We start from the raw sequence: 15,089 nt of genomic DNA on the forward strand, positions 1-15,089 counted from the left end.
GTGCTGGTTTATTGTTATTGTTTTCAGTTATGTCTTAACTAATAGCATTTCTACTGTAAATGTTCAATATTTAATTGGTATTAATAAAACAATTTTAATTTGTTTAAAATTAAAATTAAATTTGTTTAATAGTACTATAAGATCCCTTCGAGACTTTTTCATTTAGCAGAATGGAAATGAAATGAAATAAAAGAAGTTCTAGACTTTTCAGAAATGAAGCCACTTTTTGCTATAATTTATGTTGTTTATAAGATTCATCCTTCATCCACATCTGGGTTATTGCTGTATCCATTTTGAAAATATCTCCTGAATAGAAGAAAAGTGTAGATTTTGTTTTTTTGCTGAATATTTTCTCTGCCTGTTCAGTTCCCCTTGATTATTGCAGGATTTTGCATTCCTGAACTATGCAGATCCTCCTATGTCCCTTTATTTTTTGTTATTGCATCATTCACTTGCTGCAACAAAAATGGTTGGTCAGTTAGTTTAATATATGACATACTTTGCTTCTAGTTAGAAAAAAAGTATTTAATCTGTGTTTATATATTCCTTCTATTCCCTTAGCAATACATTATTTTGATGGTTTATACTCCTTTCTCTCTCTCAGTTGTGATTCTTTTCCCAGGTAGACAATTGTACAATTGCAGCTATAAGTTAACTGCTGATGCCTTTTAAATATCTGTGGTGTGCTTGATCAGTATAAGCTGAGAATTTTGAGTTCAAGACTCTATGATTAGGGAAAAACCAGAATCACTTTCACTATTTATTTCTTTTTATGAACTGTAAAGCTTTGCTGTTTTTATGCTTCAGAGATGCTTTTGAAACAACCAGTGAGTATTTCAAAATGTATAGGCAATATGTATGAAGGAAAATTCAACATACATATATCTATTTATTAGCAGCAGCTATATTTCCTGACTGTAATTTATCTTTCAGTCTTCAGAAGATTCCAGAAATCTTATCAAATATTTTAAAACCATATTTGGAACTGCATATGACAAAATAGTTTTAAAGTCCCTAGAATCCACAGTGAAATAAATAAAATTCATCATTCCTTTCATAAAAGTCTGGGGGTGGTGGTTTCCCCTTAATAGCAAAATAGAAGAAAAATAGCAAAATAGAAGAAAAATATTTAAAATAAGTTCTTGCATGTGCCTACAGTGTCTACAGTTAATATGCATAACAAAGTTAGCATGTAATTGTTTTTTATTCTTTTCCCCTAGAAAACATATTTTAAGACAATAAAGCAAGAAATGTCTTTGCTGAAAGGTAAAATTCAGACTGTATTGGGCCTGATAGAGCCTAGCCAACTGGGCTACACGTTGACCCATGAACACTTGACAATGGGCTTCAGCTGCTGTTACTACCCACCACCTCCAGCTCAAGAAGCTCTTGCTGAAAAACCCATTGAGATGAAGAATTTGTTTTGGCTTAAACAGAATCCTTACAGCCACAAAGAAAATCTTCTACTGTACGAAGAGACAGATGCTGTGAGAGAAGAACTCCTTCATTACAAGGCTGCAGGCGGTGGAAGCATAGTGGAAAATACAACCAGTGGGATCATGCGAGATGTGAAGATACTAAAACAGCTTTCAGAAGAAACTGGTGTCCATGTTATTGCCGGGGCAGGTTTTTACGTAGATGACACTCATTCCTCTGAGACTAAAGCTATGTCTGTGGAACAGGTAGGTATCAAAATGATGTCATAAACTGAAGAACCATTTTCAACATTCCTGAATAAACCTAATAGATTATAGATACTACACTCATATACAAAGAAGGATTTACTCCATCAATAGATAAATATTTCTAGATGGTTGCATGAGAGCAGGAATGCAAAACAATTCTGTTTAAATCTATAAGCACAACGGGTTGAACACATTTTAACAAGTAACAGAAGACCCTTGTTTGCACTAATTTCTGTTTGTGCAAAATCTAGCCTTTCTTTCACATGTATCTCAGGAGCTGAGCTGTTGTTCCTTCCAATAATTTAGGCAAAAACTAAATGTCAAGCATAAACTGATTTAATTGTGATTTTTTTTCTCAGTAACACACTAACAATTTTTAATTTATGTAGCTTTCATGCCCTTTAATATATAGAATTGCTATTCAAATTAGCATATTTTATGTTGCAAATGACTCTTCATTCAAAACTAAATCTGTACATTCCTGAAATATTTATTATGTGTCTGTCTAATATGAGTAACAGTTATTTGTTGTTTAATGACAGGAAAAGGCTTTTTTTTTACTCATATAATTATGTTGATTCTTTCAATACTTACAGTATTGCAACCATTCTTCATTTAGCAGCTGAGTTGCGCTATTGTTAAGTGAAATGGTTATTAAGTGAACATATGTCAGAGAGAGAGACATGAATATCAGCGGTTGCTGCCATATAATTTATATTAAATTCTGTCTCCTTAGTCACTTGTGGAAGGGTCCAGGAATGGAATGAGTTATTCTCACATCCAATCTGTCCACAGATTAAGTTAAATTTGAAGCCACGCCTCTCTGCTTCCTGCGCCTGGCTCCACTTTCAACTCAGTCTGGCCCAAGTGAGACACCTTTTTTGTCTCCTGCGAGTTGTTCCTTTAAAAAAATCTCCATTCCTCTTCTACACCTCCCCCCTTTGCCTCTCCTCTAACACTCTGTGGCAGTTCATCTTCGCCATCAGAGGAGGGAAGCCAAAGGCATTGGCGGATGACCTAGGTTGGCATTAATTTGGATTAATGTGCTCCAAATGCCATCTATAGATTCCCCTGTGGCAGCACTGGGCTCATCCTCATCCCTGGTATCAGGGGACATAGCCGATAACTTTATCTTCAAAGCTGAAGATAAAAAGGCTGAATTTATCTTATGTAAGACATTTGAAGCTGCATCCTGTGCCATTAAGGTGGTTGCCTCGACCTCATCCTTTAACCAGATCACTTTTCTGACGCTATGTCAGATGCAGGAACATATTCCCTCACATGACCTTAGATTGCAGTAGAACTTGAGTAAGCTGATGGTGGCACCACAGTTTTCCTCTGATGCCACACTCAGCGCGGTGAAGTACGGGTCCAGGGCCTTGGCAACTTCGGTGACCTCTAGAAGATTCCTATGGCTTCATAACTGGCAGGCAGGTGCCAAGTCCAAGTGGCGGCTGGCAGCTTCTCCCTTCTTGGGGGGGGGGGAGTTGTTTGGAGAACCCCTGGACCTAGTCTTGTTGAAGACAAGAATAAAAAGAAGGTATTGCCCATGGTGACCAAGTGTTCGGAACAGAATCTGGCTCCGTATTACCATAAGCCTTCTTTCTGGGCCCAGGACCAGGAATTCCATCAATCCAGGTACTTTCCTCCCCCTAGTGATAGACAATAGGATAGACAGATGGACAGGGTGTATCCTCGAGATACTAGCCCCAAACTAAGAGGCCCTTTCGAAGGGGAGGTAGTTGCCCGTTCTACAGAGGCAAGTGATTCGGGAGCAAATCCTCCAATAGGCAGCCGCCTCTCTTTGCGGATGTATGGGATCCCATTACCACCAATCAGTGGGTTCTCAGCACGATCAGATTCAGTCCTCATCCAGAATTTATCTCCCACCCCAAAATAGGTACTGGGTCTTCTCTTCCCTGAGGAACCAGGTCAAGCGGAATCTCATAAAGGTGGCAATTCAACACCTTCTTGATATTCAGCTATTGAGCTGGTCCCTAAGGACCAGGAGGGATTGGGGTTCTACTCCTGTTTGTGGTTTCTAAGAGTTTGGGGGGGGGGGTTAGAGGGCAATTTTGAACCTTAAACCTTTGAACTCCCACATTGTATATAGGAGATTCAAGATGGTTTCCTTGAAAACCATTCTTGAGGGAATTAGATGAGGGGACTTTATGGCTTCAGTCGATCTCACGGAAGCATACCTCCACATTATGATCTATCATGATCATAGAAAATTCCTGAGGTTTTCTTATAGGATACTCACTACCAATATAGGGCTCTTCCCTTCGGTCTCGCTTCAGCTCCTCAGACCTTTACCAAGATTCTAGTCACCCTGGCTGCATACCTAAGGGCCGTCCCTGTTAGGATACAGTGTTACCTGGATGATATTTTGGTCCATGCAGCCTCATCCGAGCAAAGAAGGATTCATCTGTTCCTAACAGTTAGAACCTTACAGTCTCACAGATTCGCCATGAATTTTGATAAAAGCCATTTAGTTCCTTCGAATAGGCTTTAACACCTGAGAGCTATTATCAATGCAATGGAGAGTAAAGTTTACCTGTCCCCTGAGCATAGAGAAGGCATTGTAGAGTTGCTCAGGCAGGTCTATGGGGAGCGGTCTGTTCCTGTTCTGCTTCTGTCAAAGCTGCTGGAGAAAATAATTTCCTGCACTGCTATAGTGCCGTGGGCTCACCTCCACACCAGGACACTACAGTGGCTGCTGCTTCCTCATCAATAGAACAGCACAGCATCTTGCTTCATTCAAGATCAAAGTTCCACCCCAGTTCTCCTATCTCTGCGTTGGACACCGGCTCTATGGAAGGGCTCAGTCTTGAAGGATCTGGTGAGGCTCAACTTGACTATGGATGCGAGCCTCTTTGGCTGGAGGACTCTGCTATATTTGCAACTAGAACAAGGTCAGCGGGCTCCGTAGGACTGAAAACACAATATCAATTGGCTAGAACTCAGAGCAGTCCACTTAGCCCTCTGACACTTTGTGGAGCAATTCTCCAACTGCCACCTACTAGTATTGACAGACAATGTGGCCATCAGATCCCACATAAACAAACGGGGAAACTCACTCTGTGGGTCTCTGGCGTGAGACACTTAAACTGGGACCCTGGGAGGAACAACATCTCTTGTCCCTGATTGCAGAGCACATCTCAGGACTGGAGAACGAGCAAGGTCTTTGGCTCAGCAGGGCCACCATTGACCACGGCGAGTGGCAATTCCAACCCGAACTCTTCCACCTGATTTTTCAGAGGTTTGGTTAGCCACTTATGGATTTCTTTGCATCGCCATCGAATGTCCAGCTCCCCAGATTCATCTTCCTATTCCCAGCTCCGGGAGCAGAGGATGTAGATGGATTATGCTGCTGATGGCTGGAAGGTCTCCTTTACGCTTCCCCCCCTCTTTGTCCTCATTCCCGGGGCCCTAAGGAAGGCGGTCATGGAAAGGAGAGATATTATCACAGTGGCGCCCTTTTGGCCCCACAGACCTTGGTTTGCGGATCTGATGGACCTTTTGATCTCCGCTCACTGGAGAATTCCTGAGAAGGTTGCCCTATGCCAGGGAGTCCTGTTGTACCTGAAGCCCAGTGGCTCCAGTTGACCACCTGGCACTTGAGTGGGAACATCTAAAGGCAGCCAACTTTTTAGATAGAGTAATCGGGACTATTGAAGCTTTGTGTAGGCAGCCCGCCACACAAATCTATAACACCACATGGTTTAGGAGGGCAAAAGTGGTTCCTGCTTTAGCCTCTATTTCACAAATCCTAGAGTTCCTGCAGGATGGGTTTGAGAAAGGCTTTTCTCACAACACCATCTGCAGGCAGATAGTGGCTCTCTCCATCATGCTCGGGGATGAAGGAAACCATTCCCTAACTCAACATCAGGTCATCCAACACTTCCTGAGAGGGGCGGTTAATCTCAGGTGGTTCACAGGTTCCCCACGTGGGATCTACCTCAGGTACTTAAGGTCCTCACAGAAGAGCTTCTTGAGCCATTGAGAACTGTCAGCATGCAGTATCTAATGCTCAAGGTGGTCTTCCTAGTGCCGGTCACATCCGCCAGTTGCATATTGAAATTAAACGCCTTGTTATCCAGGGCATCTTTCATCCCAATCACTCGTTCTTCGTTTGAATCCTGATTTTTTGCCAAAAATTAACTCCCCATTCCACAGAGCACATGATTTCTGCCCAGCCCCCTCTAATGGCATCGATTGGATGTAGGCAATAACCAAATATCTTTGGGACCTGACTTCATGTAAAAGTGATTCTGCCAATTACAAGAAACTTTGTAATGTTTGTTTTAAGGTTAGATCCCAATGCATTTTTGCTTTTGGATTACTTACAATTATATACTTCATCCTATTTTAATAAATAACAGAAATTGTTTCTTGCAATTTTCATGACACCCTTCCGTTGATGATATAACAGAAATGACATCTTTATTTCGAATTGCAGTGGGTTCTGTACTGCAGCTTTTTTGCTTGGAAAACAGAATATTTATTTGACTGGTGGAAAATGTTGAAATGTCCTTTTTTTGTCTCTTCTCGCCACAAATTATACCCACCAGAGAGAACACTTACCAAAATAACATTGGTTTTCTTTAGTTGACAGAAGTTATTGTTAATGAAGTTCTCAATGGAGCTGATGGAAGCAATATCAAGTGTGGTGTAATAGGAGAAATTGGCTGCTCTTGGCCTCTGACAGACAGTGAAAACAGAGTTCTGAAAGCAACAGCACATGCCCAGGCCCAACTTGGCTGTCCAGTCATCATCCATCCAGGTCGAAATGAGGATTCACCTTTCCAGATCATTAGAATTTTGCAGGAAGCTGGGGCTGACATCTCAAAAACTGTGATGTCTCATTTGGACAGGTAAATTGGCTTTCAGGCAACTGAACTCTTATTTACGTGTTGTATATTTATTTTTGCATCTGAAGAGTGGAATTTTAAGGAATTAATTAAATCTATATACCATGTTTTGATATATCATTAGACAGAATAGCTTAATTTTTACTTACTGGCAGTTGTAGTTATAATGCTTAGATGAATTATCAAAAAGTTAGTGACAAATTCTTTAAAAATACTCAAAACTAAATACTTTAAAGGAGCACTCAGTTCTGCTAAAATCTAGTTGTTGTTTTTTAAAGCCTAGCTGCTTTGTAGATTATAACATTCATTTATATGTAAGTATCTTCTTAGTCCCTAAATAGATTGTATTTTTCAAATGAAATAGACTCAAAATCTACTTAATATTATCCAGTTCTATTTATGTCAGAGAACTGTTCTGATTCATAATTCAAAATATTTTATTGATGTATAGCTCTTACAGCATTGTTTATATTTTATGAAGCCATACATACCTCTTCTGGGTACCTGTGCTATTTTTCCAATATTTCACAGGAAAAATTGTCAGCTTTTTCTATCCTTTTTGTTAAACCTTTCCAGCTTATGTACATCTCCTTCCTTCATCTGGATATCTACATAGTATGCCCAAGAAACTGTAATTCTAATTCCCATATTTCACAGATACTTTTGTCTCTTGTTTACTATTTATGATTCCATTTTTAAAAAATGAAATATTTCACACTAGGTCCATTGATGTCTTGAATAAAGTATAAGTATAATCTTTATTGTCATTGTACTTAAATACAACGAAATTAGCTATGACATGATATATTTATATTTTGGAAAAGAAATAGTTCCTATGCATAACAACCTTCCAGTGTCTCTTAGTTCAGAAGTCCCCATCCCCAGGGCTGTAGCTCACTACCGGGCTTTGTCCTATTTGCAACTGGGCCACGGGCTGGTGTAAACAAGCATGATGCAGCTTGATTAATGTGAGCAGCAGGCCAGCATAGTTTGATGCAAGCAGCCGACTGACAAGCATGTGCATGTGTGCACAGCTTAACTTGCAGTCAAACTACTTGTGCATATGTGTGTGTCTTGGCCCATTGCTTACGTGAATTGAGCTGAATGTGTGCTCCCACACATCACTCACATGGCCTGGTTCCCTTCTCACCCTCAGCCAGGCTGCCAAGCCGCAAAGGTTGGGGACTGCTGTCCTGATTTGTGGTATACAATAGTTTTCACATAAAACTGCTTATCATTGCCTCCTTATTGCTGTCTAAGTATTAATCTATCTAGATGTTTTAAATTAACATGGAATTTTGTAGCAAGGTTACAGTAAATTGGATATGAAGCTGGATGCCCTATTAATGTTTCCACCGGGATAAAGAAATACAGTTTTGTGGTCGCCAGTCAAGACAAACAACAAGGCAAGTTAGGTTGACGTACCTCAAGTAGACTTGGCCCTGGATTGATGTTGATGTTCCTGACTTGCTGTAGGACTGATGGACTGAGAAGGAACATGTATTGCAGTATATGACCCTTCTCAGAATATTAAAATAGTTAAGATAGAACAGTGAAGTTATAGAGCAGTGATGGCGAACCTATGGCACCTATGGCCGGAAGTGACATGCAGAGCCATCTCTCCAGGCACACCAGCCATCACCTGTTGTTCTTCCAGGTTCTGGCGTGCATATGTGTGTCATCCAGCTCGTCTTTGTGCATGTGGGAGTGCTGGAAACCGGAAGAACAGCTCCCTGGTGCACACGTGCATGGCGGGAAGCTGAGCTTCTAGTTTCTGGTGCTCCCACGTGTGTGCATCAGGAAGCTGCTCTTCCAGTTTTTAATGTTACTCCCCACATACTCCCATTTCAGCAGTCAGTGCAGAAAAGGTTCGCCAACACTGTCATAGAGTGTACATTTTGCAAGGAGAAAAGTTCTAAATTGTATCCACGATATCTCTGAGTAATATTTAGAAAAAAATGCCACGTTAATTTGGTTAATTGTCACCAGTGTTCACAAGTCCCTCTGTTTGTGTGTTGACCAATCTTCCTGTTGGCCTTCCCTGAATCAATTGTCAAAGTTTTGAGCTTTTTTATAATATGTAAACTGATATTAGAAATATATCTGTAAAACAAGTAACCTTCAATAGCTCAAGAGCTAGCTGTTTGAGGACAATGATGAATCTTTATCATTTTCCAGAGTTTTTAACGTTTGTAACAATAATACCAGGCAAATAAATGTAATGTTGGAAAAGACAGTGGGCTTTACTAGATGACTCATTTTGTATTAGAACAGCAAGGTATGGCTTCTGAAAACAAAAACAATATTGCACTTAATCAAGAGTATAGCAATGAATGTCCCCTTTCTTCAACTGAGAAAAATGATCTATATATCCGAGTCTCTGTGACCTTGTGTGGCCGGATGTTGGCAACTTGACAATTATTGATTAGCATTACCAACAGATTGAAGCTATTTTGAACATATAACTATCATGAAAATATGGGATGCACTATTCTTTTTGTAGCACTTCCATAATAGCACTTCCCTTCAAATAAAAATGAAGGATTGGCAAACTTGGTAAGTTTTTCAGATTTGATGAACATTCTGGAGAAAAGAGTCTAAAGCAGCCCAGTTAGAAGAGTCCCATGAATTTCAAGAGAAATGAAGCCATGGCTGGAAAGGGGAACAGAATGGCATGTTCTGGAGTAGTGTTTCTTAAACTTTGTGATTTCAGGACCCACTTTTAAAAATTATGGAGGACCCCAAAAGATTTTTAATTTGTAGATTTTGTGGATCTCTGAGAGTGTCTTGATGCATCCCCAGGAATCCTTAGATCACACTGTTAAAAATAAATACTCTTCTAGAGGCATTGCTGATTGAAAAATAAGCATGAGTAGAGGTCACGATGCTAAAACTTTTTATTATAGATCCTTGAAGGAAAGTAAATATGCTACCAACCTATTTTTCCATTCTGCTCATCTATGAGGCATTAGAAGAAAAATAGACTTTTTCCAGATTGCAAATACTTCTCTGTCTGATTGCCTAGAGGTGAACCTTGATTGCCTCAGGTAATCAGGCTGGTGGTTATTAACAGGCCTCATTTAAATGAATTCCCTTTTCTTTTATATGTTAACTAAAAGATTGCTGGCATCATCCTTTGATTTGTGATATCAAATAAAGACAAAATAGAGTACACTGTGGTTCTTCAAAATAGACATTTATCTTTATAAAATTTTCCCCACTTCAGTATCTAGAGGTGTCTTTATGAAAACCCAAAAAAGCATGGCAATTTGAAAAACTTGTTAGTTACCATTTCCGATTTATGTAAACTCTGAAAATTACTGGGGAAAAAATGTATTAGTTAGCATTGGCAGGAGTGAGGAGAGCATGGTGGCCTGGTGGTGAAGACGCTCACCTCCCACTGGGAAGATTAAAAGTTCAATCCTAGACAGCGGCAGATGTTTCTCTCAGGGTGCAAAGACAAATGCCTGCTGCAAATACCATATAGCATCAAGAAGAGCATCCGGCCAGTAAATCCTCAACTCCATTCAATCCCAACTGTACCCTGAATCAAGGGATCACCGAAAGAAAGAAAGAAAGAAAGAAAAAAGAAGTGAGATTCCAGCTGGTGGCAGTTATTTTTTTAACAAGGGTTTCTTTCATTCTACCTGTTCCTCCTCCTTGATATTCTTGTTCAATCAAAACATTGCATTTTTGTAAACAGTTATTTTTAGAATAACACATTGTGATGTAATTGAAGGAACACTAGTAACTTGTAAGACATTAAGCACGAGTATTTGAAGTTGCACATATTTGTGTATGCTTTTCATGCTGTTTGATATGATTCTTTCCTGAATCTATAGTTTATTACCATTCTAACACAAATCATAGGCACAGGAACTTTCTCGTATTAGTTGATTGTCTCCATATTATCATGCAGCAAGAAATACTTGATCACATGTCATGTTTGATCTATGGAATACTTTCTCTCCTTGCCTTTGGCTGAATTTAGAAAATTAATCAAATCAGTGATAAAATATGGAGTGTTGCCCTTTCATTGCTCTAGGTTAGTCCTATTTCAAACCGAAAGTACATATTAAAGCCAGGACAGGTGTTTCTCAAAATATGGTTCAAGGATCCCTGGGGATCCACCAAGACCCTCTCAAGAATCCATGAAATCAAATTTATTTGCTAGTCACTGAAAAATAATAGAATATTAAAATCTCATCAGACAATTGTGAAAAGTGGTAGTAGCAGTGAATGTGGTTTTTTTAAAAATACAGTAAATAAATATAACCCATAAAAACAAGCTCTTTTTTGGGACCTCTGTAATTTTTGAAACTGGGAATAAGTGCTGGGAGGAAAGAACTTTAAGAAATATTAGCCTAGAGCAGGGCTGTCAAACTTGCAGCCTGTAGGCTGGATGCATCACGCTCTGGCCACGCCCATGCCAGAAGGGGAAGTGAAGGGGGGGGGTTACAATACATCACATGATAACGTGATGATGTCGTGACAACGCAAGTTTGACACTCTGGCCTAGAGGAGCTATTAGTAAATAAACTATTTGTAAGCAGCTCAGTGCTTGTAAACTGATTCATATTTATAACAATTGCAGTGTCCCATGGTCATGTGATCACCTTTTTAAATCTTCAGACTGGCAAAGTCAATGTGGAAGCCAGATTCAATTATCAAATATATTATTAACTTAACAACTGCAGTGATTCACTTAACAACTGTGACAAGAACAGTCACAAAATGGGGGGAAACTCACTTGACAACTATCTTACTTATCAACAGAAATTTTGGGGTCAAAATTCAAGGACTACCTGTAATTGTTATTGTACATCTTTATTATTACGTTTGCCTGCTCTCTTTTATAATATAGAACAATACAATGTTGTAGGTTTGGGGGGGCATTGAATATAACCAGATTTTTAAATATTCCAGATGTTTATGAATTGTTTAGTGTTAAAAATGACCTGATGGTTTTAGTTTTATTTAAAATATATACCTCAAACCATTCCACCCAAGGCAACTTGTTTTGATTCAGAAATTTCAAGTCCTAATGATGGCAAAAGTAAAAATATTCTGAATAAATATAAAGTAATGATATAAGACAGCAGTATTTGAAGACATATTTATTGTTTGGAATACTTAGTTTTTTCTTTATGGCATATATTACCAAAGAATTGAAAAGATAAATACACGTTACTCGTCTGATAAACAGGATGTGTATAAAATAGCAATATTTATAAATGCGACTAGGTCAGAATCTCTACAGGTCTTTTAATTTATTTTGGATTTATTTGAGAGGGACTTGTTAATTATAAAGCAATATGTGCTATATTTGTGAACTTATTAAATGACATAAAACATTTCAGTTGATTGTGAAACAAATTTATGGTGTACATTGGTTTTTGTGCAGGACTATATTTGATGAGAAGAAACTATTAGAGTTTGCCAAACTTGGATGCTACTTAGAATATGACCTTTTTGGAACCGAATTTATTTCCTATCATATGAATCCTGATATTGACATGCCAAGTGACAACGAAAGAATTTTGCGGTAGGTATTCCAATGTCATAACACGTTTAGACTGAAACATTTGTTGATGATAGAAATGTCATTGGTATCCAGGTTTAAAAGGCCATAAGATTAGCCCACCTGTCATTTACATCATCATGACATGTGTGCTGTCTGTTCATAAATTGTATCATAGTTACTTGACATATCCTTTATAGTTAGTTCACGAAGGCCATGGTTCATTATCTCTTTCTCAACTAGGATATCCAAGGAAATTCTTTGGAGCCTAATGGGACTCCTAAACAAGCATATATCTTGGGAACATTACATACCTTTGCCATTTCATATTTTACTAAATTTGTGATACAGTTGTCCACTTTAAAACATATACAATGTGTAGTTTGTTATAAATATGTTTTCAGTAGAAGACATGCATTACTCTTAAGATTTTAAGATCACATATATGCACAACCTATTGAAAATTAATGTAAACACAGGACAGACTTATGAATGACCACATGCAAAACTGATTTAAATAAAAAGTAATCTCATCAGACCAGTTTTTTTCTAGTCATGGTTCAGAGAGAAGTTAAATAGCTTTCTCCATATGAAGTTTCTTTTCTCCTTTGGTAGACATTGTTAATTAAAGGACAGAAAGACATTATTCTTTCTAAAGGTAGAAGATCATCTTCTCGCAATCTGGAAGGAAAACAGATATTATAGGAAATATAGCATAAGTTCTTCCTTCTCACACATGCTGTCCTTTATATCATTTGTTTAGAAAATTGGCATCAATCACATTAAAACATCTAATTCTACTTCTTACTTTTAGAAATACTAGGCAGTTTCCTGCTTAGCTATAATTCATAAACCATCCTCATCATCTACTCATAATAGGAACTTTAGTTAATATTATAGTTAAGTCATAAATCATGGCGAGTACCTAAGTAAATGGAATATGTAGTGTTGTACTCAAAAGAGTGCAGATTGTACAAGAATTTTATATTTTCATTAGATGCTATAGTAGGAAACTGCATCTCCCTACCCAAAATATGGAGAACAATTTTATGCACTGTTCTGTTCAGGTAAAATGGTCAATGGTTTACAATGTGTAAAAAATAAAGGTAAATAACCATAAAAAAGAAAGAAAACACAGGGTATAAAAGAGAAGAAAGTCTTACTAAATTTACAGTGTACATAAAAAGTCTACAATTTCTGTTAAAATGCCAGGTTTTTGAGTTGTAAAAAACCAGACCAAGATAAAACACTTCAGAATTGTTTTCATCTTTAATATAATATATAAGCTATATAATTCAGTTGAAACAAACTGAAATCTTTTAAGGTGGGGGAGGTGGAATAATAATGAAAACATACAGGAACATGGTTGCATAAGTGTGCCCACCATCTCATAAGAACTTGGATTTTAGTCAAGGTGGAGGAAATTATGAACAGTTCTAAATATCAGTCAACTTTGGCACAAAAACTTCAGGTCTCTGCTATAATACTGAAGACAGGAATTTCATCTTTCAACATGACAGTGACTCAAAGCATAATTCCAAATCAACAAAATAATGGATTCATCAGAAGAAGATGTAAGTTTTGGAATGGCCCAACCGGAGCCCAGACTTGAATCCAATTGAAAATCTGTGGGGTAGCCTAAAGAAAACTGTGCACAGGAGATGCCCTCACAACAGATTTGGGCTTCTTTTTGCAAGGAAGTATGGGCAAAGATTCCCAAGGGAAGATGTGCTATGCTGATAGGCTCCTACTCTAAAAGACTGAATGCTGGTTTAAAATCAAAAGGTACTTCGTCAAAATATTAGTTTAAGGATGTGCACACTTATGCAATTGTTATTGTATGTTTTTATTGTTATATCCCCCCCCCAAAAAAATATTTCAATTTGTTTTTCAATTGAATTGTATAACTCACATGTTATATTAAAGATGAAAAATTCTGAAGTAATTTATTTTAATATGATTTTTTTTTTACATTTCAAAAAGCTCAACTTTTAATAGGGTGTGTAGTATATACCATATGTTTATATACTTTAACAAATGCCAAAATGTAAGTTGTTGAACAAGTTGATTTCTTAGTTCTGGACAATTTTTTAACCAGGTAGCTGAGTCATATAAAATCTATATCAGGTTAATAATATTTTTATTTTTAAAGGGGATTAAAATAGATACAGAGAGCATAGTCTCTGTTTGTTTCTTGTCAACCTACCCTATGATTGATGAACATGAAATCATTCTTACATCATCTGCTTACTTACTTTCAGTTTATTTGATAGAAAAGTCATGAGAGTCAATGTTGCAATTTCACCTTGAGCAGCCAAGGTTCAAAATTACTTTTGAGCCAATGATTAACAGCCTAGCTGTTTTGGTGTTCAACCCAAAAACAAAACAAACATACAGAATCCTGGAGGCAGGAACACTATATTTTATGCTCCTGAAAGAAAGTGGGATGTAAAACTAACAAAAAAAAAACCTGAATAAATGTATGATGCCATTCTAATATGGCTCATCCTCCTACAGTTACTTCATTCCCAGATAGTCTTCACTGAAGGTGAAGCTTTTATTCACTTATTTATGCTACAACTATTTTTGATGGCTTTCTGGGACTTCAGTTACTTGTTGAAGCAGATACTGCAACAAATATTGTTTCAGTTGGCTTTCTCATAGTCGTATAAATTGACCTATGTGTCTATAAAATTGGAGGATGACTTTTTTCATGCAATTTGCAATCAGCTTTGCTAATTTGAGAATAAAGGTGGGGAATGGCCATTTAATTTGCATGGAAATCATTTCAAGATGTGTCTTGACATAGTATAGATTTGTTCCTCTGTAGTTTTACAAAAGTTATTGAGGAGTGAAATAATAATTCTGCTATGGTGAGAAATTTATATAGAGAAAAATTTATTTCTCATTCATCATAGTCATTATAACCAGATTGCTTTTACTCGAGTTATCCAAGGAAGTTCGACATAGGTTAAACTATTACCTACTGTAATGCTATATTAATATTTG

At 37.6% G+C, this 15,089-nt stretch overlaps 1 protein-coding gene across 3 annotated transcripts in view; it reads left to right on the forward strand.

Moving 5' to 3' along the window:
- PTER (phosphotriesterase related) overlaps positions 1–15,089 on the forward strand; it is a 37,872-nt gene that overhangs the window by 20,309 nt on the left and 2,474 nt on the right. For all 3 annotated transcript variants that reach the window (XM_032235079.1, XM_032235078.1, XM_032235077.1), the window contains 3 exons: positions 1,221–1,682; positions 6,297–6,562; positions 11,964–12,104. In XM_032235079.1, coding sequence (XP_032090970.1) covers positions 1,251–1,682; positions 6,297–6,562; positions 11,964–12,104 — 839 coding nt within the window. In that variant the 5' untranslated portion in view covers positions 1,221–1,250. The remainder of the gene's footprint in view (positions 1–1,220; positions 1,683–6,296; positions 6,563–11,963; positions 12,105–15,089) is intronic.

The sequence above is a fragment of the Thamnophis elegans genome, chromosome Z (genome assembly GCF_009769535.1).
Source record: "Thamnophis elegans isolate rThaEle1 chromosome Z, rThaEle1.pri, whole genome shotgun sequence".
Classification (NCBI taxonomy): Eukaryota; Metazoa; Chordata; class Lepidosauria; order Squamata; family Colubridae; genus Thamnophis; species Thamnophis elegans.